This window comes from Festucalex cinctus, chromosome 7, assembly GCF_051991245.1.
Source record: "Festucalex cinctus isolate MCC-2025b chromosome 7, RoL_Fcin_1.0, whole genome shotgun sequence".
NCBI lineage: Eukaryota > Metazoa > Chordata > Actinopteri > Syngnathiformes > Syngnathidae > Festucalex > Festucalex cinctus.
The window spans coordinates 6,286,105-6,310,461 of NC_135417.1; the positions used below are offsets into that span (position 1 = coordinate 6,286,105).

Below are 24,357 nucleotides of genomic sequence, written 5' to 3' on the forward strand. Positions count from 1 at the left end.
CGTGCGTGGTGCATGTGACTCCCGGGTTGTTGCTGGCAGGTGTCTCCGTTGCCGTAGCAACCCGGACGACACCTTAGTAAGGTCAGCGCATACGTGAAATGTGGAGATGGCGCCCGGTCCCGGCCCGGTCCACATCCGGGATCCTTCCTGCTCCCGGCGCCGCCTGTCGGCGTCTCAGCAGGAAGTGCAGGCGCGCCTTCATGCTGCCTGCCTGCTCAATTATTTAACGCGCTGCTGCCGTGTCATTATTCGTGCACATCATCATCATCATCATCATCAAGTGTGTATAGAAGACATGAAGGTGTCACATGATTGGTGGATTTCATGGTTGGGGATGAGACGAATGGGCGTGCTGGAAAAATACACTAAATATGAAATTATTACTGCGCTTATTCCAAGTTGTTACCTGGCTGTCTTTCCCCCCCTTCATCTTCCTACCTGGGACGGCCCCTAGATTTGTTCTCCCCTAGGGCTAAAAGGGGGTCTGAGAATCATTGAAATAATTGACCAGTGAAATGCTGGATTTCCTCCCGTGTTCATTCCTGCTACCTAGCGGTACTTTTCCTCCGTCCACCAACCCGTCCGTCCGTCGGTCTACTTCCCTTACTCCCTGGATGCCTTCTACAAGCAACGGTGAGCAAGTGGCGCCATCTTGTGGCTTTTTGACGCACCCTCATGTCCTTGCTTCGAACGTTCATCCTTCTCATGTTGTTTCTCTCATTTCGCTCACAAGCGCTTCATCATCTCGTGGTTTCGTTCGCATCTTCTCCGGCGTCCTCAAAGTTGTTTTTTTTCATCTTCGTCCCTGTTTGTTGTCATCTTGTTATTCCACACACACAATTCATTGTGTTTCAATTTGTACATTTAATTCAATGCAAAAACAACAAAAAGAAGAAGAAAAGCAGTCTGGCGAATCCAGCCAGGAAAGGAGGAGTCAGGGGGAGGAGCCTCACGTCTAAGTCACTTCCTCTTTATGTCTACATCTCTTCAGCATGCGCCGACTTGGTAGTGAGTTGAGTGGACGCCTCCGACGAGATGTTTCCCGATTGGACGTCTTGCGGCGGCAGTGCAGTGTTGTTCGACACCGCCACGCCCTCGAGGTCCTGTTTGGGTTCTTTGACGTCCGCTCCCGGTCGGCCCGCATCCGATGTGCCCGACGACTCCGAATGGAGCGTTTCGTCGGATGGCGGCAACGAGGAGGAGGAGTCAAAGTCAGTCAAAATGTTCCTGGAAATGACTGCAACATCACAAACAGGAAGTGATGTCAGAGGAAGGGAGGGCAGCAAGAGGAAGTGACGTCATAAGAAGTAGACTGACCTCCGCTGGGCCGGTAGTCGTCGTCTGCAGACAAGCGCCGGCTGAACGGACTCAAACTGGGCAACATGATCAAACTCAGCGAGATGAAGATGAGCTGATAAACACACGCGTGTGCAAACGCACGTCAGTTGGCAAACACAAACACGCACAGTATTGTCATGCAACATGTTAGTCACTTACATCGTCAATTGTTTCATTTTATAAACTGTCACACCAGTTTTTTGTGTAACATTGCTAAAATATATCGTCACACTCCTTTTTTATTTTTATTTATTTTTTATTTTATTTATTTATTTTACCATTTTTTTCCGTTAAAAAATATATATGGTCACACTCCTTTTTTAATTATTATTTATTTATTTATTTTAAAAAATTTTCCCATAAAAAAAAATATATATATATATATATATATATATATATATATATATATATATATATATATATCGTCACACTCTTTTTACATTTTTTTAAATTTTTAAATTTTGATATTATATCATCACGCTCATAATGTACATACCAGTAGGCAGGTGCTAGTCTGCGCGCCCTTGCTCACCGAGTGTTTGACCAGAGACTGTAGGTGGCGCAGCTGAGTCAGCAGGGACCTCAGCAGACACACAAAAAACACAAAAGTAACACACGTCTGCACGTGTAAACAAATGTGCAATGTGCGTGCTTACATGTTGTGTTTCTCCAACTGCTCCACCTTCTTCTGCAGATCTTTATTCTGCGCCGAGCACGCCGCTGCTCTGTGAGCGCATGGACACACACATGCACACACATATGATATGGTTTTTATGTGTGTGCGTGGAAATTGTACGTAACATAAGTTAAATGGGTCTGAAAAAATGTGCATGATTGTCAACTAACCCTTCTAACTTTGTCATCTAAAGATTTAATTATTCTATCTACATGCATAATGTATAGCTCTACAAATTTATCTATATCAATCTCGTGACATCATTTCTATATGGACGTCATCTATTTTCCATCCATCAATATCTTGGTGTATTGGTCATCAACGTTATGACGTATTGACGGGTTCATTCGTTCATTCATGACTGCGTGTGCGACAGCACAATGCTTGTTTTCAAGTGTTTTATGTTTTTTTTTGTCACTATTTTTTTAACAAGTAAAAAAATAAATAAATAAGTGGACGATATGTGCTGCTTTGAAGACCCCGTTTTTCTTTGATCGCTCACTTCCTTAGACCCCAATATTAGATTTGCCACAGGCATCTTTTGTTGAATTACAGTTAGAATACTTTAATAATAATAATTTAAAAAACCTACAAGTTTCCTCCTCCTATACTAAATATCATTAAGCATATAATTTCTACATGTATTGAAGGGAAGTTGTAAAATGTCTGAAGTCCTCTTGTTTATGTTGAATACATTGAAAACATGATACATGTCTGAAGTTTCTACTAAGTAGTGTCTCAAATGTCCAATTTGGATACTGTAAATGTATCCATGTATGTATGATGAGAAATGTTTTTTGAGAGGAGCAATATGGCCGCCTCAAAAGTCTTGGCTTATCAGCTATCCAGTCATATATTTATATAGCTCAGTGATTTACGTTATAATTCTCTTCTCGATCTACGTACATCTACAGATTGCAACTCTACTGGATCTACCAATCAATCAATCAACCAATCAACCAATCAATCAATCAATCAATCAACCAATCAATCAATCAATCAACCAATCAATCAATCAATCAATCAATCAATCAGGCATGCATCTAATGCCGCATCTCCGAGTGGCCGTTGTCGAGGGCAAGGCCGCAATTGCCCGCCAAGGAGGAAGTAAACGGTCACCTGTCCTCCAGGCCGTCGATGTACTCCTTCCTGCGCCGCCGGCTGTCCTGCGCCGACTGCTTGTTGCGGATTTTGCGCCGAACTTTCTTCAGGACGCACTCCTCTGCCTGTGGACGGAGGCCGGGTCAAAGTTCAGCGGGGGCAGGGAAGTGCTGGCGCGTGACCGACCAACGCCGGTGTCTGACCTTGGTAAGGGGAAGCTTGTCGGGCAAGGACACGCCTTCCTGACTCAGGAGCTTCTCTTCTTCTGCTGTCAGGTGCAGAGCGCCGCTCACCTGACGCGGGACAAACACGCACACGCGTCAATAACACAGACACTGACTCACAAACAACACTCACAATTTACACACAAACACCTAACAAGCCAAAAACCAACACATCCCAGGTAAAAAAAAAAAAAAAAAAACACGCACGCACATCATATGACACGCACACGCAGGTGCGCGCAGATTTTGCTCACCGCATGCTCAGTGTCTTGGCCAAGCGGCAGCTCACCAACGATGCAAGTGTCAGACAGGAAGTGATGCGAGCTCCACGGGTCTGCGCAGGAAAAGCAGTTAGCAAACTCCAGCAGGCGGCCGCCGTCGCAATCATTTGGATGGCTCAAAATTTGCATTGTTTTCCCCACTGATCTGAATATATGACTGACTAGCCATAGGCCAAGACTTTTGAGGTGGCCAGGCCGCCATATTGCTCCTTCCAAAAACTGCCGCTGTTGTCAAATCTAGCTTCATCTTTCATCTTAAGCAGCTGGCTAAGGTAAAAAATCTCCTATCTCAGCAGCACTTAGAAACGGTAATCCATGCCTTTGTTACATCTGGGCTTGATTACTCTAATGCACTTTATTTTGGAATCAGCCAGTCCTCCCTCCGGCATCTCCAGCTTGTCCAAAATGCTGCTGCTCGTCTCCTTACTGGTGCCCGTAAGAGGGAACACATAACGCCTATCCTGGCCTTCTCTTCACTGGCTATACACTAAAGTACTCAGTATGAAGAAGACAGCAGTTTGAATATTGTCTTTTCGTGATGGTACAAAAAGAAACGATTTTCCATTGAAAAAACATCCGTTTACGTCTTGAGTAGTTTTATCGTAGATGATCGTGGATTTATGACCTGACCAATACATTGATAATCGTGGTATCGTCATAATGTGAGATCATCGTTATCGTGAGCCTTGTATCGCATATCGTATCGTATCGTAAGGTACCCACCCCTAGTTTCTACAGTAGTCTGCTCACAAGGTGGGAGTAACAAGATGGCCACCCTGTGACTTCAACAGCTTGCATGGGCATGTATGTGCTATCGGCTATCCAGTCATATATTCAGGTCAGTGTTACTTTTCCCTAACATGACGAATAACTGGAACGAATCAACAAAATCCAACCAATATTGATCAAAAATGGGAGGGATTCCCAAACCCAGCCTGAGTCCCGCCCACCCCCACCCCCCTCACCGAGCTGGATGGCGATGACATCCAGGCCAGCCGGCTCCGCCTCCTCGCCGCTCAGGTCGTACACCAGCTGGTAGACGGGGGGAGGGGCCGGGGTGACGGGGTCGTCACTCCCCGACGACGGCCCGCCGCCGCCACCAAACACGTCGTTGGGGTCCACGGCGTGAAGGACGTCTTCCGACTCACTGTCGCTCAGCGTCTGGGTGGGAAAGGGGGCGGAGACTGAGCATATGGAAGCGAACGTCATGTGACCCGATGGGAGGGAGTTGTGGGGGAACACTCACGCAGTCCCGCAGGCGTCTCTCAGGCAGGCACGGCGCCACTTCCTGTTGCCAGCTGAATGATGCCGCGTCGCCGTGGTTATGGGCGTTTTCTACGTCCATCGTCTGCAAGACGTGTTGAAGGGAAAATGACAAAAACTTCTGCCCCACTTTGTGAGATGTTTTTGAGCATTTTGCACACAAACTGTTTTGATCAACACCAGGGTTGTTACACTTTGGGAATATTCATTTTAGTTCGTTTTGATTTCGTTATTGAGTTTTGTTTTTTAAATGGAGCTAGTTTACTTAGTATTCAGTGTGGTCCTGTTAGTTTTTATTAGTTTTAGTTATTTAATAAATTTCAGTTTAGTTTTAGTTAGTTTCAGTTTTAGTTTAGTTTAAAAAAAATGTACTGCTTTTGCGCAATATTTAAAAAACAGCATGGGAGCGACGTCATCTGAAGGTGCTTTTCTATTGGCTGCTGCTAGATGACGTCACTTTCAAACGTCCTTATTCCAGTTAATATCAAAATAAATGTACTTCAACAGTATGTTTTTGAAAGAAAATGATAGCAAAAAGAGGGAGAGTAAAGAAAGAATGAAAAGGGAAGGGATGCAAAAGCGAGAAGCAGAAAAGAAGGGAAGAAAAGAAGTGGTGAGAGCAAACGTCGCAGGCAGGACATCCTGTTTCACGCAAGGAAAACAAACACGACAGGCGTCATACTTTTATTTATTTAACATGTATTTTTGTTGTTGTTGTAGCGCTTTAAACTCACACGTGATTGGACATGACCAGTTGTCTGTTATTTACAAGCGCGTACATACATTTGAAGTAAACCATGATGAATGAGAACAGTAAAAGTCCAATCAAATGAATTCAACCCCAACGAAGCATATGCCACTCACTGTGGTGACGTCAGATGCGGCGCCTAAATCATCACAAATATTTTCCAAAGTGGTCTCGCACTTTTCCTCCAACACAACAAACAAAGAAAAACTTTAACCAAGTTGAAAACAAGTAAAAAAAAAAAAAGTTGTACTCTACTTGACTTGACATGAGGGTGAAAAAAAACAACAACTTCACTTCCGCCTACTTTGCTACTTGGTCTTCTTTCTCTACATTGTTGCACATTGGCGCCGAATACACTTTGCTGCCCCGTGCGGTCGTTTGTAGAACTGCAACTAAACGTCACACATCCTCACAAGTTCCGAAAACAAGTTCAGAAACTGGGCTCCAGGTGGAGGACTGGAACCGTCACTTGCCTTTAGTGCTGGTGGGCGTAGGTTCGCTCCTCCGCCTGGGAGACCCATGTGGCTTAAATGAAGTAAATTTGTGTGTGAGTGAGTGGTAAAAAAAAAAAAAAAAAAAAAAGTTTAGAAACTTCAGACTGGACTGTGAACAAGTTTTCGACAAATTCACATGCTCCCAACTTGAACTATATTCATAGATCCATATTTATACTCCATTGAGTTTTTTTGTATACATGAAAAAAAAAAACTTATCTTGAATATCACTGTATGAATTGAAAAGCTGTGACCACATGATGATTGCAAACTTTAGAATGTGATATCTTCTTTTGGACTTGATCTGAATTTATTTTATTGTTTGGCTTTTATGTTTTATTTATTTTGTAGCCGTCCTGGCATGTTATGTGAATTGAATTATGTGAGTTGTTGAACTTGTTGATCGTATGTTGTTTATCGTGCACCTGATTGCTGAGGTCTCTCATGGTGGGGAAAAAAACGACTCGTGGTCCGGTATATGGCTTCCGAGAATGAAGCTTGCTTGACGTTTGGAAGAGTGGAAGGGTCCCGTTGTTGGTTGGCTGCAGTAGCTGAGCGCCGCCGGTAGGTGGCGCGTTGTCACTTTGTCCCAGCCAAAAGCCGAGATAGCTGATGTCTGCCAGATGAGTCACCTCGACGTTTTGATTTTTGTAATCTTAATTGTTATGCAATAACACATTTTTAAAGACAATATCTACAAAACTTCAAAAGCATGGGCATTTTTCGGATCCATAAACTTTAACGATTTTGCAATCATTCTTCCAGTGAGCCATATAGGTTTCGTTAAAAAACAAACAAACAAAAAAAAACATTTGTGAATAAACAGCTTACTCATTACAAGAAGAACATTGACACCAAAGTCAATTCTCCTATCGTTAATGTTCATTCCAAATTGGATCTTTTTCATTGACAGCACAGCAAATTGAATACCAATTTGCAGTTGCAGCCAATCTTGAAAATCCTTTCAAAAACTCGAAATTATATTACAAGAAAAAAAAAGGATGTTCCAAGTCTTCCTTTTCCATTCCACAGAAAACAAATAACCCAGTTTCCATTTTGCATTTATGTTTTAGATATTCTTAGTTTGGTAAACATTTTAAATTGGATTTCCTTCATCTTGAATGGGATTGGGAAAGACTGATTACACCATTTTTGCTTTTGTGAAACTTTTTAGAATATTGCTCCCTTTTACAGAGATCGGGCAACTACATTTTTTGAATGACTTTGATTCAATTTAAAATATTTGTGGAATTCTTAAAAAAATAAAATAAAAAATAAAAAACTTAAATGAATGAATAAACAAACAAACAAAGAAACAAACAAAGAAACAAACAAAGAAACAAATAAATAAACAAATAAATAAATAAATAAATAAATAAATAAATCACCTCGACATCAGAATTCGCTGCTTGCTTGTTTGCAGGTCAGCGGTGGCTTTGTGGAGGGGAGGGGGAGGGTTGCCATGGCAACCGAAACTCGTCGCGTTGGATGTAGAACGCCGTCAGTGACGTGGCGGAACATAAAGTGGTGTGCGACGAGAAGCCGGGTCCGAGCACATCAGCCCATCGCTAGTCAAAGCGCACTTGGGCCGAGTCGTCGCCAAGCCTGCCAGCCAGTCATCCATCCATCTCGTCTTGGTGCTCACTTTCGAGGTCCGAGCTCCATCGGCGGCTTTTCTTGGATCACGCGCAACCCGTCACCACGGAGTGAGCCCTCACTACCGATCGAGCACAGAGGAAGCGATCTCTGGGCGTCCGGCGCGGTGACGTCAACGAGCTTCTGTGGCGGGCGAGTGAGTTGAGCGAACGAGCGACAGACAACATGTCTGCGGGCTCAGGCGGCCCAGCGCCGGGACCCGGCGGTCCCCAGACCGCGGCGGGTGTCGGCAACCCCCGCAAGTTCAGCGAGAAGATCGCGCTGCATACGCAGCGACAGGCCGAGGAGACGGCTGCCTTCCACGAGGTCATGATGGACATCACGTCAACCAGGGTGAGCCGGCGGTCGAGCGACCGAAGCAGGCGAGCGACCGAGCTAGTGAGCGCAGAGGCCTCCTCGGCGGGCCCCGGCCCCAACGCCGTCCAACCGGTCCGACGTCGTCGGAGCCCGCCGGCAGGTCGACTTGCTCGACGCATTTTTTGCTCTCCAGCGGCAAGTTGGAGGCCTCGAGCGCCGTTAGCTTGCTTTAGCATGTTAGCTTTGCGCCGCTAGTCGCCTTGTTTACCAACTGAGCGAGCTGTCATCACACGCCGAAAGTGCCTTGGCGCAGCGTCTGGTTCTCGCTTTAGCAACCTTTCAACTCGGCCGTACGACGCTGAGGCGCCGGCGTGACAATCCGTACAAGTCCCCCGGATACGTTTGGCTGTGGCGATAAGTCTCGCCGAAATCGTGTTTTCTGTATAAATGGTCACTTTGGACGCCAGGCAGGGCAGGAAGGCAGGAAGCAGTTGGGGCGAGCTAGCTACTGCTAGCTAGCTTGGTTGGCCACAAGACTAATGTCGAGGTGGTTGAGCAGCACTAGTTCATTTAATTGGAAAAGGTCATGTACTAGTTACTACTTCAAAATTTTGTTGTTGGTGTATTTGATAACAAGCGACGTTGAAATTGTGTAACTTCAAAGTGATGAACACGCTGTTTTCATTTGGCGTCAGGGACTGTTGCTGGAGGAGTCGCCATAGTTACCGTACTCGTTTCCCCTTGCTTAGTTGCCTACCACAATTAAGGGAATGTTATTATCATGCCAACTCTCATTTCTACATGATATGGAACCAAATACGACACACATGTTACCAATAAGTGCCAAGACTTACAAACAGGAAACTGGATCAAAGTCAGACCAAATAAAAGCCCCAAAGTGAAAAAAATGCATGTTCATGTATTGACCGGATGGAAATGCAAGAGGCTTGAACTGCTCCTGAGGTCGTCATTTTGCATTTGACACAAGTGTTGAACTCAATATAGGCATGGGGAGAGCACAGTTTCGACATTGAAGCGCCTGGTGGTCCTGCTCAAAGCGCTTTACAGAAACACAAGACATTAATTTCCAGTACAACAAAGCATGTTTTTCATTCCTACTACAGAGGCTTTGACATTTGAAGCAGTTAGAGATGAACGTCTCCTTTCAGCAGTTGATCAGAGATGTGATCCAAGTCTAAATAAATCACATACAGAGCATGTGCTAATTAAAAAAAAAAAGTTTTTTCATAAATAAAATATGATTGACGTGTTTGTATGTTTATTATAAACGAGAGTACAGTTACAAAAGGACACAGGCCATGGATATATTTATTTAGAAGCATGTATTTAAAATAAATAAATAAATAAACCTTCCACAATCGAAGGTTTTATGTGACTTCCGCTTCACACTTTCGAATTTTGCAGCTTTGAAAATCTGCGTCGTTCAATGTAATACAAAAAGCAAGATCTACTGTGTAAAATGAGGCAACAAGCAATATTATTTAATTTGACTATGCTTGATATTGAGTAAATATTTGGTTGATGAAATGAATCACTGGTTGTAAGAATCTTGCATTGTGACATTTTGCATTTTTGGTCTTCCAGCTGCAGGCTCAGAAGCTGCGCCTGGCCCGCGCTCAGGGTCCGTACTACGGCGGCTCGCTGCCCAACGTCAACCAGATCGGCCGCGGGCCTCAGGACCTGCAGGTGAGCGTTGTCGCGAGTCGACGTCCCGTCCGTCCGTCCGTGCGCTTGAGCGTGTGTTGTTGTCACGCGCAGGGCGCCTTCCCGCCGTCGCTGGAGTCGTCGGCTCGCTCCACGCGTCATCACGGCCTGGTGGAGCGCGTCCAAAGGGAGCGCCGCTTCGTGCCGTCCAGCAGGCCCTACCACAACCGACAAGTATCCTTCGCTTACGCTTCCTCCACTTTGATGACCTCCTCAAAGAAAAAAAACTCCCATTTGTTTCCCCATCCCACAAACGGGCCTCATTGGCTGGCAGTTTTAGCTCTGTGGCCTGGTGCCAGCCTGGCTTGGTGGTTGTTCTAGAATCTTTTTTTTTTTTTTTTTGCTCTGATGCACCCAACTTTGTTTTCATGTTTTTGGGGGTGCGCCAGCACAAATGTTGACTGCATCACATTAAGCTTCACTCAAAAAAAAGAAAAAAAAAATATTTGTAGGCAATATTGACTGGAAAATGATTAATGGGATATAGATATATTGTTTAATTGTAGACGGCAAAAAATTGTATAATCATTGTAGTGACTTGGCTTATGCTTATGAAAAGTGATTTTAATATTATTAATATAATAATTTATTGTTATAATATTAATAACAATAAAAATAAAATTAATAATGTATTATTATTATTATTATTATTATTATTATTATTATATTAAAATGATTAATATAATTATAACAATAATAACCATAATAAAAAATATTTATATAGTAATTTAATAATAATAATTATAATCATGACAATAAAATGATTAATATAATATAATTAATTATAATATTAGTAATAATATTAATAACTATAATAAATTATTAATATAGTAATAATAATAATAATAATAATAATTACTATTATTATTAATAATAATAAAATGTATTAATGTACTATAATTATAATAATATAATAAAAATACTGTTTTCATAAGCATAAGCCAAGCCACTAGCCTGATTATACCATTTTTATTTTATTTTTGCTAGCTATGATTAAACAATATATCTCTATCCCATTATAATTGGCTCCCAATTTTGTTTATTTTTGCCCAAAGTTTTCTTAACAGTGGTGGCCTCAGGTGGACAACTCTCCCTCTTACGCCGCCTACTTGTCACCACCCCTGGACCCCAGCTGGAGAAGGTATGCTGTATGACTCCGCCCCCTTTCCACTTTCTGCGGCCATCTTTCTGCTACTTTTGCCTTTTGGCTGTGTTGGGAATCTTGGGACTCCTCACGGGGGCGCCATTTAGGGATCGGAAGGAACGAAGCGACCGGCGGCCCGAGCGATGTTCCTGATTGGTTGGTTGCCTGGGAGAGTTGGCACCACTCTCCTCATTAATACCGGTGCCCTGGACCGGACTGAAACTCATTTCAAGGGCTCAGACCGGCCCACTTTAGTTCACATTTGAAGCAACATACACAATTTGATAGTTTGTGTATGAATGTAAAATAGACAAACATTCCCTCCAACGATATTCATATTGCATTTGATCCAAAATGTCATATACAATTGAATGCACTTCCAGGACAAAAAGACACCGAACAAGCAAATGTACATGAAATGGGAGAAAATATTTGACACTTGACGAGACACACTTAACAAATGAAGTTAAGGCAGCTAACACTGTAGTTCCTGTTAGTTCTCTTATTTTGAAATGTGTTCTCACTACTTCTGGTGCACAGAACACCCGCGATAAACGAGGGACGGCTGTATATCGGATCGTGTAGGTCAGCTTTGTGCGAGGGACGAAGGGATTCCCGACATGTCCAAACATGTCGCGCGACACTTTGGAGTGCTAACATGCTAGCAAGCCACTAGCTCTTTTTTTTCCCACCTTTTTCTTGGGGAGTCTGGCAGCGTCCTTCACGCCACTTTTCCGAACCACAAGGAACACACGCACTCGCAAAACATGCACACGCTCGCCCCCGTGATGAGCGTCAGCTTCTTCACGGGATTTTCGACCTCGTGTCGTCATCCCGCTTTGCGCTTTCGCTTTTCCTGAGGCTGCCCTTCTTCATCCTGCACTTTTCTTCTTGCCTTCTTTTTGCGCTGTTGCCAGGCGGGCGGAGGCCCGTGATGTAACTTGACGTAACGTTTTGTTCTTGTCGATGGTGAAAAGGAATTGGTCTGCCGGAATCTTCCCGGGAGATAAAAGCCACATGTTGCGTCTCCCAACCACTGCACTCAACAGGTGAATCGTCCTCTTCCTCCTCTTTCTTTTCTTCTCCTCTTTTCTATCTTTCTCTACATAGTTTCCTTCCCTTCCACCCCTTTTTCGATTCTATGCCTTCTCCCCTTTCTTACTTTTCTTCGTCCTCTTCAACATCTTTTTTTCTTCTTCTTCCTGTTGTTTATTTTCATCTTTTCATTCTCTTCCCCCCCTGGGACTTCTTTTCATCCGTGCCGATCTTCTCTCTCCTTTTCTGATCTGCCCGAGTCGATTTTCTTCTTCTTCTTCATCGCCGTCGTCGTCTTCGCCGCCACGTCTCATTCGTTCTTTTTTGCCCACGCCCCCTTGGCCGGCGTGCGTTTCCTGTTGTCATGTGATTGGCCGGCTGGAGTAAATTAAAGGTAAAGGTAAATTTTGGTGTCAACCAGTCATAGCACTCGCCTTGGTGACATCACACAGTGACTGGGTCAGATGGAGGCCTGTGATTGGTTGAGCGTGTTGTCAGACTGTGTATGTGTGCGTGTGTGCATGTCATCCAACAGGACCAACTCTGACTCCGCCCTCCACACCAGCGTGATGAACCCGCCCTCGGGTGACCCCTTCGCCACAGGAGGTCACACCCTCACACCCCACAGCAGAAGGCGCAACGGTGAGGCATCATCACGGCCCCGCCCACTCTTGATTCCTCTGCAGTGTCACCATGGCAACCTTGTCTTGTCCTTTTTATTTTTTTTATTTATTTATTTTTTTTTTAAGTCTTTCCCTACCCCGTCCCGCCCATCGAAGAGAATGTGCTGGATGATGCCAAGCTGGTCCCCAACAAAGCTTGGGATGCCAAGAAGGTCAAATATCATGCACGCACGCACGTACACGCGCATGCAGATCGTTTCATGCTTCATGTTTCTGTTTTTATGTCTTCAGTTTCCTGTAATGACCTCCAGACCAAAGTCATGTGAAGTTCCTGGCATCAAGTACGCCCACATACACATGCATGCACACGAGAGATACACCGATATGTTTTACCAATGCTGATTATTAGTAGTCAAGGAGGCCCATAACCGATATTTGAAGGGAGACCGGGAGACAAAGTATCACGATTTATCGCGATATCGATATATGTCGTCACACTCCTAATCCCTAATGGCACACACCATCCTGGCATGACACGTGTCCTTCACACTGATGATTTGTGTTTGTGTGTGTGTGTAAAGCGTGTTCATGTCACCCGAGCTCCCGTCGGCGCCCGCCCACGGCGTCCCGACGGCCCTCAACATCAGCGGCTCTCTCCCGGACCTGTCCAGCCTCCACTTCCCCTCGCCCCTGCCCACGCCGCTGGACCAGGACGACCCCTGCTACCCCGGCGGCAGCACGGGCAACCTGGCGTCCACGCTCACCCAGCTGGGCATCAACGCTGGCAACGCCGAGGGAGGCGACGCCGCTGCCGCCTTCCACCATCACCATCAGCCCGGTAAGACGATAACGCGCAGAGCACGGCCAAACCAATCGTGAATTGCCCACGGGACTGTCTGCCGTTTTCAAATGCTTCATCGAGGGGACGGGGGACGCCAACGCCATCGCAACAGCGCAGGCAGACGTTTACCACCAATCCAAATGGCCGGTTAAGGTCACGTGATGTCTCGTAACAAGGACGTTGAGGGTACAAATAGGGTTGTAATGATCACGGCAATGTCGTAATAACGCGATATTAAAACTGCCACAATATATCGTCCATAAAATAAAATAAAAATAACTTAACAATTAATAATTAATAAAATAAAATAAAAAAATAAAAACAAGAAAAACTAACTGAAACTACATTTTATGTTTAGAAAAATAAACTATTGAAAGCTTTTTGATTTCGTCGCACACTGATGCTGTGGCAACGCGCCGTTTGCAAAGTCAAACTTAACTTTTTAAATGTCCTGAATTGTTTTGTTTGTAAATGCTTTTCATTGCGTCATCTTGCGTATGAAAGCTTTAATTGAAGTAAGTGGTGCGTATGAAGTCAGGCCTGATTTGCTTTTCTTTTAGCGCAATCATATTTTATTATCATTATTATTATTATTATTATTATTATTAATTATAGATTTTAATATCAATTATATATTTCAATAATATTTATTATAAATATATTTATTATTATTATTATTATTATTATTATTATTATTATTAATCATATTATTAATCAATATTGCTTGTGTTCAACCCAAGTCCAGTCCTGGACAACTCTTATCCATCTGGCATGTTTTGGACGTTTCCTTCTTCCAACACACCCGATCGATTGATGATCAGGATCATTATTGGGCTTCTGCAAAGCCTTGCTGCCGAGCTGATCATTTGAAGCAGGTGTGTCGGTGTAGGGAGACATCCAAAACGGGCCCATTGCAGGTCGAGTTGCATCGCTCAGGTCCGGGTGCTCGTTGGGCTTTGCTCAGCCAACCAGGAAGCGGGCCAGGTGACGCAAGATGGCCGCCCTCTTTATTTATTTATTTTTTTTCCCCCGCAGGTGTGGCGGGCTCGCTGATGGGAGCGGGCACGCTGAGCAACCCGTCGCTGCAGTCGTCTCTAAGCAACCCCAACATCCAGGCGTCGCTGGGCAGCCACTCTTTCAGCAACTCGCTAAGCTCCGCCTCCTTGCACTCGTCGCTCAGCAACCCCTCACTGCAGTCGTCCCTGGGCTCTTCCCCCTCGCTGCCCTCCTCCCTCAGCAGCCAATCGCTGCACTCGTCCCTCAGCAGCTCCTCCCTGCAGTCGGCCTCCGGTGGAGGAGGCCCCACCTACAGCGCCGCCACCGCCACCTACGCGCCCTCGCTCAGCACGTCGCCGCGGAGAAGGGCGCAGCCCTCGCCGCTCATCCTGCCCGTCGCCATGGGCGGCGGGGACATCCGCCGTCACCACGCCAAGCAGTTCTCGCCCACCATGTCGCCCACGCTGTCCTCCATCACGCAGGTAATGCGCCGCGCACGCACGCACGGTCAAACACGGCCAAAATATGTATTTTGTGTTTGCCTCTCCCCGCTCGGGTCAGGGCGTGCCCCTGGACACGAGTAAGCTGCCTCTGGACCAGCGCTTGCCGCCGTACCCGCTGCTGCCGCTGGGCCAGCAGATGAGTCCGCATCAAGCGCAGATGCTCCGCCCCCAGCAGCAGACGTCGCTGCCGAACCCGCTCAGCGCTCAGCACTTTGCGACGGTAGCGGAAACAAACCGGAAGCCATTTGTTGACGTGCGTCTCTTCACGGATGCTAACTTGACGCGTGCGTGTGCAGCAGCAACAGCAGCAGCGGGCGGGCGTGTCTCAGGTGAGCTTGCCGCTGGCGACGAACAACAGCAGCGCCTTGGAGCCGTACCTCCACGGCAACGTCACCTCCCAGTGTCAGCTCAAGCAGGAGGCGGAGCAACAGAGGAGCGGGAACTTCCCCCAATTGCACTTGACCTCCGACCTGTACAACGTGAGCCCCCACCACCCCTCTCCTGGCCCGTTTGTTGACCGCTTGTGTGCGCATCGCCTTGGTAACGTGATGTTTTTTTTCCCAGGATGCCTTGCTCAACTCCTTGTTGGACGACTCGTACGTCAACCTGCAGCTCAGCGGCAAAGCCGACCAGCAGCAGGTACGTGTCACGTGACCAACGCGTGTCACCATGAACACGTGATCAACACGCGTCACATAAGTGACGTGTCACATTGTCAATGATCATGATCAACATGCGTACCAGGAAGTATGCGTCACAATCAATGTGCGTAACGGGAGCAAATGCTGTCACCTGAACGACACGTCACATGACCGCCGCATGTCACATGACCACCTTGCCATATTTACGAGCATGTCGAGCGGCGTGACGTGATGGGAGTCTGCTGCTCCAATTTGTGCTTCAGCTGCCCACCGAGAACCCGAGCGACTTCATGGACCAGAGTGTGCTGAGCGGCGGCCATGTTGATGCGCCGGCGGTGCAGCAGTCCTCAGACCAAACCCTCCTCAACCAGAACCAGAACCACAACTATGGCGGCGATGCTCGCCAGAATGTCCCCAACATCATCCTGACGGGTGGGTTGTTGCTTTTGGATTCTCAACGTTAAGCAGGCAAATCGCTCCAGTCCAAAATGTGGTGCGTGCCGGTGCGCCGCTCGTCCAAACAGGCACCTTTGATGAATAATGTGTGTGTGGCTCGCCCGTTTTCAACCATATCAAGAGGCTCACCTTTTCTGCCCCTGCTGTCCACCCAATTTGATGTCAAAGTGCCCTCGGGCTCACATTGTAGTTTGCCGATTTTCTGACAAATGTTGTGGAACAAACGTGGAGTGGAATCATCAATTAACGGAACAAATAGTTGTCCGTTTAATCTGCTACTGTTGTCTAATCATTAAGTCAGATCATAATTGGTTAATAATCGGAAAAGTTGTCATCAATTGACATGCGATTCCGTCCACTGAGAAGTGCAACACGTGATTGATTTCAGAAATTTCGGAACATTTCAGAAATGTACCCACAATTTTAAATTAACTAAATAAATATCAATTCGTTTAATACTTGATTAGTTGTTGATTAATCATTTCATGGTCGCACCTGTAAGCTGGGGTGGGAACCTGTGGGTACCATATGCGATACAAGGCTCGCGAGAACAATTATCTGACGATATGACAATACCGCAATTATCCATATATTGGTCAGGTCATAAATCCACAATAATCTACAAATAAAATAAAATAAAATAAAATAATAATAATAATAATAAATAATAATTATTTAATAAGTAATAATAAATAAATAATAAAATACAAAAATAAATATAATATAATAAATAAATAAATAAATAAAATAAAATAAAAATATATATATATATATATATATATATATATATATATATATATATATATATATATATATATATATATATATAAACAATAATAATAAAATTTTTTATAAAACTAAGCTGATGAGTCTTCTTCTTCGCCTGAAGATTTGCATCCATTTCCCCACCACTCTTATGAGGAGCTCCCCCTAGTGGCCTACCAAGTAATTGCTCAATAAGTCAACAGTGGAGCCGTTCTAGTGGCTGTATCTTAACTACAAATATCGGCATACTTGCATAAGAACATTGATAATCTATTGGGAGACAAAGTACGACGATTTATCGCGATATAGTCACACTCTTAGAGCTGGATCCAGTTGTGGATTTTGTTTTTTGATGCACGCACATGTGTTTTGTCCTCAGGCGACTCGCCACCGGGTTTGTCCAAAGAGATCGCCAGCGCCCTGTCGCACGTGCCGGGTTTTGAGATGGACCCGTTCTCCATGGACGCGCTGGCCCTGGACATGCTGGAGGGTGAGCTGATGCTGGCCGACCCCGCCGTGGAGGACTCCTTCCGCTCCGACAGACTCAAGTGAGGCCAAGAACGCACGCCACGCGGCGGCCCAGCGGACGCGCCGCAGGCCGGCGCGGCAACAATGTCCACGAGCCTTGTTGGAACGTGGTCGCTAAAATTTTGCAATTGTCTTCAAATTGGAAACTTTCCATCGGGACATTTTCAAAGTCCATTTTCTTTGCCGTCATTTGGGGATCAGGTCACCTCGCCTGCGGTCCTGCGTGTTTTTCCGCATCTCCCTCCTCCAACACAGGTGAGGATTGGCATTAGGCTTCTCCGGAGCGTGGTAATCATTTGAATCACCTGTGTTGGAGAGGGGGGGGGAGAGACATGGAAGCCTTTCTAGGAACTCTTGCATGTTTTCCACATCTTTCTCCTGCAACACAGGTGAGGATCGGCATCAGGCTTCTCTGGCCATTTGAATCACCTGTGTTGGAGGAGGGAAACATGGAAAGAATGCGCGACTGCGCATTTCCAGGCCCAGGCTTGCAACAAATGCTTTTTTTTTTTTTCCATCATGAAAATGCATGAGTCATAAGCAGACATCCATCCAAAGAAGATGGCTCTCCTTGCCCACATGGCTGCGCAGAATATTGACCTCTCGCACTAAAGAAGCATTCAACATACCAAAAAAAAAAAGTAGACTTCAGGGAAAAAAAAAAACATTTATTTTTCTGTTCTTGTCGTAATCTGTGTTGGTTTTTGGACCAAAAGGTGGAGAACGCATGGAAGCAAATCAGGACTTTGCTTCATTTCCCATCATTTGTGTACAAATACTTTTTTTTATTTTTTTTATTTTATTTTAATTTTATTTTTATTATTTTTTTAAAGATTTGCAGCTCTGCCTGGTGGAGTGCACGATCCACTAACGACATTCATTCTTAAAAACAAAAGTGCCACCGAATTGTAATTTCAAAATAACAACCAAACAAACAAACCAGTGGATAAACAATCACGGGGGAAACCTGACTGTTTACTACAACCACTCGCAAAAAAGAATGGAATCGGCAGTCTTGTACGAGCACTCACTCCGATGTTATTTTGTCCATCAAACTCGGATAAAAAGCATGAAAGAGTCGGAAGGTCATTCCAAAGTGCAACATCTTGGCTTTCAGAAACACCAAAAGAAATGAAGAAAAAACATTGTGCTGCTCAGTAAATGTTACTTTTCTAGAGCAAGTGCAGGGAAATAAATATGGAATCACTCCATTCTAAGGAAAACAATATGGAATCATGAAAAACAGATGAAGAAAACACATGACTAGTATTTAGTTGCACCACCTCTGGCTTTTCTGACAGCTTACAGTCGCTGAGGCATGGACTTGATGAGTGACAAACAGTATTCTTCATCAATCTGGTGCCAACTCTGTTTGATTGCAGTTGCCAGATCATCTTTGCAGGTCGGATCCATTTTTTTCCCCAATTTCCACCTGCAAAGGTTTTCAAATGGGCTATTTGCAGGCCATGACATTGACTGGATGCGTCTTTCTCCAAGGAATAATATACACACAGTTTTTGCTCTGTGGCATCTTGGAAAATGATTTCATTTTTTTCAATTGAAGGGATAAGAAAGCTGTCCAAAATGTCAGCATGTGCATTTCTTGAAGATTTCACCACAGCCATCTTTGCCTGACATGCAGCCCCATATCACAAAGGACTGTAGGAATTGGGACGTTTTCTTGAGGCAGTCCTCTTTGTAAATCTCACCAAACAAAAGTTCCAGCGTCATCACCTTGGTTGGTGACTCATCACTGAAGAGAACCTTCATCCAGTCATTCGCAGTCCATGATTGCCTCTCCTTGTTCTTTTTGGTTGAAGCGTCAATGATGGTTTCCTTTTCGCTTTCCTATATGTCAATCCCATTTATTTCATTTTAGCCATTTTGCACACTTTTTCAAGACATATGGCCTTTAGTTGTTTGTCTTGGCGCTTAGATGTCTTCCTTGGTCTATCGGTACGCTTGACTTTCACAACCTTCCCATGCTGTTTGTACTTGGTCCACATCTTCGATCCAGCTGACATCTTTGGCAAGCATACGTGTAGAGTTACCTTCTTCAAAAAGTTTGATAATCCTTTGGGCTTTGGTCTCAAGAGACATCTCCCTTGTTGGAGCCATGATTCTTGCCAATCCACTTGGTCCAGCAGCCCTCCAAGGTCCACTTTGGAATGAACTTCCGACTGATTCATAATTTTGATCTGAGTTTTATCTACAGAATGAAACGTCTGAGTGCTCGCCCAAGACTGCTGATTCTATACTTCTTTGCTAGGGGTAGTAGTACAGTTGGAATGTGTATTAGAAGAGCAAAAGTACCGTATTTTCTGCACTATAAGGCGCACCGCATTATAAGGCGCACCTTCAATGAATGACAAATTTTAAAACTTTTTTCCATATATAAGGCACTACAGTAGAGGCTGGGGTTACGTTATGCATCCATTAGATGGTGCTGCGCTAAAAGGAAATGTCAACAAAAATCAGGTCAGTCAAACCTTATTAATAGATTACAAACCAGCTTTCTGACAACTCCATTCACTCCCAAAATGAATAAACAGCTGTTTTATTATTTTCTCTGAGCTAAAGTATTAGTATTAGCTAGTGATCCAAGATGGCGGGATCTTCTGCACATGCGCTTTACCGATCGTGCAGGGTTACCAATAGCGTCTTGACAGCGAGACCTGTTGCGGCTCAATATTGATCCATATATAAGGCGCACTGGATTATAAGACGCATGGTCAGCTTTTGAAAAAATTGAAGGCTTTTAGGTGCGCCTTATAATGCGGAAAATACGGTACTACTATTTGTGGGGAAAATGTTATACGAGAGCCCTAAAAAAAATGAGTACATGGATGTGAAAGTAACAGCTTTCATCATGAGGGCATATGGAATCCATTTCTAACATGGCAAATCCCAAAGTAATGTGACGCCGCAACCTCCTGGTGTGGGGTAGACCGTACACTTGCGTGGAGCAATTTTGACAGACGAGCTTGGGCGAGAGTTGAAAAGCGCGCAAAGGTTGAAACAATCCATAACGTCAAGCACTTTCAATTCAGGAAATGAATCGTGCTCACTAAGTTCCTCATGGAAAGTTTCCAAATTGGACGCTTGGCGGAAATTTTGCGCCACAAATGTGAAGAAGAGACCCACTGCCCTCCCCGGTCCATGCGCTACCACGGCTTTGTTTTTTTTTGTTTTTTTTTAAATTACACATTTATTCCATATGGATTCGATATAAAGGTTTCCTGGCTCCTACTAGTGAAAACAAACTGTACTAGTAGATGGACCTCAAGTTGGGTATTAACTGATTGAGCCATTTTCAGCAGTAACAAGTGAATATTTTGTCGAGATTGAATGTGGTAAGTGGTAACGTCATTATTTTTCATGTAAAATTTTAAGAACCTTTTAAGAACTTTTAATTTTTCTATTTGCTGTCAACTGATGATGACATCATCTGTGCTAATGACCAATCATGGCTCAGTTTATTGACCACACCCAGAAAACAGGTGATCCATGATTGGCCGTGACCTACTTCCTCAGCACAGGTGAAGATGTCATCATCAGTTGACAGACACAAAGTAGAGAAATGACTTCTTTTTTTTTTTTTTTTTTTTAAGGTATTAATTGTACATGGAAAATAATGAAGTCATCCAATTCATTCTGGACAAAAATCTGAACTTTTCACTGCTGAAAATTGTTGAATGAATCAAGTATCCCTTTAAGAATGTGGATTCAATGCGCTTTACTAGTACAGGGAGCTCCAACTAGTTATCAATGTCCCGAATAAATAAATCTGCTTTCAGGTCCGTGTACTCTTTGTTCCAACTTGTAAGACAATTCAGCACACTAGTAGAAGAGTTGCTTTCTTTTTTTAAATCATCCGCAAAGGCTCATTAATTAACCAAAGACTAAAACAAAGGACATTTTTGGTGTAATTAGTTTTGTAAACATAAAATGTAGTTTGTTAGTTTTCTTTTTTTTTTTTAAAAGCATTTTCATTTTTATTTGATTTTGTTAACGAAATTGTATTTTTATAATTTTGCAGTTTTAGTTACCAGTTTTAGTTACCTAAAACTAGTGTTAATTTCGTCAAAGAAAATGAAACAAAAATCACTATCGTCAATGCACATTTTTTCAATTGGACTAAAACTAGAATAAAACTCTCCTTAATAAATAATAACTACGAGTCACAACTAAATCAGTCTGTATTTTCATCGACTAATGAAGACGAGACCAAAATGTACTTCACTTCATAAAAACTGGATTCAATCTATGGACGTTTTAGTTCATGAACAAAAATGAGATGAAAATTATAGAATTTTGGTTTAAAAAAAAAAAAAAGCCATCGGCTACAACGTTCCAACAATAATGTTAATCTGACTGCTAACTAATGCTGGCTAACTTACTAACTTGTAGCATGGAGCCATAGTAGCCACTTGTTGATATACCGTCATTGTGTGTCAAGTTGTTTTACATAAAAATGATTCAAGAAAATTGTATGTGAAATAGTTTTAGATCCGAAATGTTCTACATATCTGCTGACAAAAAAAAAAAAATAATAATAATCTACAGTGGCTAAATGATTGTCCTGACTAAAATTTTGACAGTTTTTGTTGACTAAAACTAGATGAATAAAATGTTTTCTTGCACTAAAATCAAGACTAAAATGCTCGTTTTATAGTTGACTAAATAAAAACGGGATGGTGTGGACTAACTACTAAAAATGGCGGATAAAATGAACACTACTGAAAAACAACCTTGGGCATTGTCCTCTCTCTTTTCATGCAATTTGGTGCACTTAGAAGAATAGTAGTTGAAAATTGTGTGCTGAATTGTACTTACTAGTACATGGACTTGAAACTCAATCTACTTTCCCCTCACTCTCAAATTCATTTACAATTTTGTGCACTAGTAGTAGGCAGGCTGTATCTTTGTTTCTTGAAAAAGGTTGCTTGTGAGAGCGTTTTTCTACTAGTACGCGGAGTTGCACTTGACTTCCTGTTGAGTGCAACTAATGATGTAAAATGGACCTGAAGCTGGACTCGGCACACTTTTGCTGCTTTTGCTATGCAACGGAAGGCGTGACGTGACGCGCGCCCACGCCAACCAATCACAAGCACTGTCGGCGGTCACGTGACATGACGTGACCCCGCCCTCTCGACCCCACATTGCAGTTGGCGAGCTCCTCAGGGGGTGTCCGCGCGCTGGCGTGCGCACACGCAGGAAGTCTGTCGGCAGGTCACTTCCTGTCACCAAGAAGAAGACGAGAACAAATGTCAGCGAGGCCTTTAGCACGCGTTTGACCAACTTTTTGCTGCTTTTTGGGGGTTTCCCGAGGTGAGGGAGCGGTTGGTCCAGTCAGGCCGCAACTTCCTCTTTAAACAGGAAGTGCAGGTTTTTGGGAAAAGGTCAAAGTTGAAAAGTTTTCTTTGAGCCCAGCTAAAGTGCATGCGTGTGCAATTTGTAGTGATGCAATCAGGCAGGCAGTCACAATGCAGTCGCAAACTCCGCCAATGGGGGGAGCTGTTGAGGGATCAGCGACAGGCCATATTTCATATTGCTCTCAAATGCGCACACAATGAGCAAAAAGGCCATATTTCATATGTTGTCACTTTTTTTTTTTTTAAACAAATGTTTGCTGAAATGTCAACGCTGTCGGGCTCGTGCTTTTAGGTTGAAGTGTTGTCATCATTTGTAATAAGCAGGGACGTGTTTGTACATATGAATGTTTGCAAAGCAGCTAACGAGAGATTTATAAAACTGTTACTTCACATTCTTTTTTTTTTTTTTTTGCAGAAAATAAATCTTTATGTGAATTTAAGTTTCCTCATTTTTCAAGTGGAAGCAGCTTTACCAAAATAAAAACACCACAGCAATGGTACTACTTCAAAATAGGTCGCTTGCACATCGTAATGCATCATGGGAGTTTTTCCTTCGGGCGCCATATTGGGTGTCCACCGGTTCACAAGGTACACTCGTGAGTTACACGGTAGAGCTTATCAACCTGATGTCATTTACGCAGTATTTTCACGATTTACCGGAAGATCAAAAACAACGATACAGGCAGAAGGTGTCTCTGTGTGGCGGGATTGATCCTAATTACGTCCTGACCAAGGGTGATTTTTTTTTTGACGGAGAAAGCTTGCTGGCCAAATGTGACATCTCTGGACATCTTTCACTACCTCGTGTTGACAACATGCTCCATAACACGCCAACAAATCCCTGGAGGCTTACAATTATTTTGTAAGCGGGTGGATACAGAGTGTAAACTTTAACATCGCATCAGAAGAAACGGTTGCTGTTGCACGTAAGTAAACCACATGGTGTTGGTAATTCTGCACACAAAAATGTTGATTTGTTCTCAGGCTTCCTGTTATCATTGTGTTTACATGCACAGCTAGGTTTACCTGATGTGGTTTTTCTAATAATTTTATAACAGGCAAATATGGCAGAGCGTATAAGAATAAAAAGTAACTGCACAGCCTCCCCGTGGCTTAATTAAATTTAATGCTACCCTTTCACTAGTTACATGTTACTTAATCAACTTATTCTAAATGGTTAAGGTTAACCACTCTCAGAGGACGTATTTTTAGTTTCAGTTTCCAGTACAATAAAACGTGTTCATGGTAACTACTGAGCATACTGACAGCTTTTCTTATGATCTCACGGTTAAGGAGGCTGTCACAACACCCAATTTCTGTCTGGTGCCAGATGGCAACAATTCCCATCACTTGTCACGACAACACCAATAGTATTACCAGGTATGTATGGCTTTACTTTTTGTAGTTTATTTAATGCTAGGTTTCATATTTTCATTACAATGTTTGTAATATTTTCAGATTCAGGCACAGATGAGTTTAACTGGACGGGACTTCTGCGACTTTGTGGTGTGGACAAAGTGTGATTGAGCGAGTCCACCCAGATCGCTCGTTTTGGCCAGTTGGAAAAGCCAGAGTTTTTTTTTCCCAAAGTCCCCTCCTTACCTGAACTGCTCGGGAGAGCATTTACTAGATCAGCAGTGGACTTCC

General features: G+C 43.7%; 2 protein-coding genes across 3 annotated transcripts; one reads left to right on the top strand and one right to left on the bottom strand.

Annotated features, from left to right (window-relative positions):
* Positions 1 to 844: 844 nt before the first annotated feature.
* On the bottom strand, positions 845 to 8,023 carry creb3l4 (cAMP responsive element binding protein 3-like 4). Its single transcript, XM_077528279.1, has 10 exons — positions 5,748 to 8,023; positions 4,867 to 4,968; positions 4,586 to 4,781; positions 3,594 to 3,673; positions 3,319 to 3,408; positions 3,134 to 3,240; positions 1,995 to 2,063; positions 1,835 to 1,919; positions 1,318 to 1,411; positions 845 to 1,237 (listed from the first exon to the last, which is right to left on the bottom strand). The coding sequence occupies exons 2-10, from the start codon at positions 4,963 to 4,965 to the stop codon at positions 978 to 980; spliced, it is 1,080 nt and encodes a 359-aa protein (XP_077384405.1). The 5' UTR covers positions 4,966 to 4,968; positions 5,748 to 8,023; the 3' UTR covers positions 845 to 977.
* Positions 7,607 to 23,145, top strand: LOC144023023 (CREB-regulated transcription coactivator 2). 2 transcript variants are annotated; one of them, XM_077528270.1, is made up of 15 exons: positions 7,607 to 8,114; positions 9,684 to 9,785; positions 9,858 to 9,977; positions 10,877 to 10,944; positions 11,925 to 11,996; positions 12,518 to 12,624; positions 12,732 to 12,817; positions 12,897 to 12,946; positions 13,187 to 13,443; positions 14,482 to 14,924; positions 15,004 to 15,165; positions 15,242 to 15,424; positions 15,510 to 15,584; positions 15,850 to 16,018; positions 17,187 to 23,145. In XM_077528270.1, the coding sequence occupies exons 1-15, from the start codon at positions 7,947 to 7,949 to the stop codon at positions 17,357 to 17,359; spliced, it is 2,235 nt and encodes a 744-aa protein (XP_077384396.1). In that variant the 5' UTR covers positions 7,607 to 7,946; the 3' UTR covers positions 17,360 to 23,145. The 2 variants fall into 2 exon arrangements, with proteins under 2 accessions (XP_077384396.1, XP_077384397.1); XM_077528271.1 differs by having other exon boundaries at positions 10,883 to 10,944.
* The last annotated feature ends 1,212 nt before the right edge of the window (positions 23,146 to 24,357 follow it).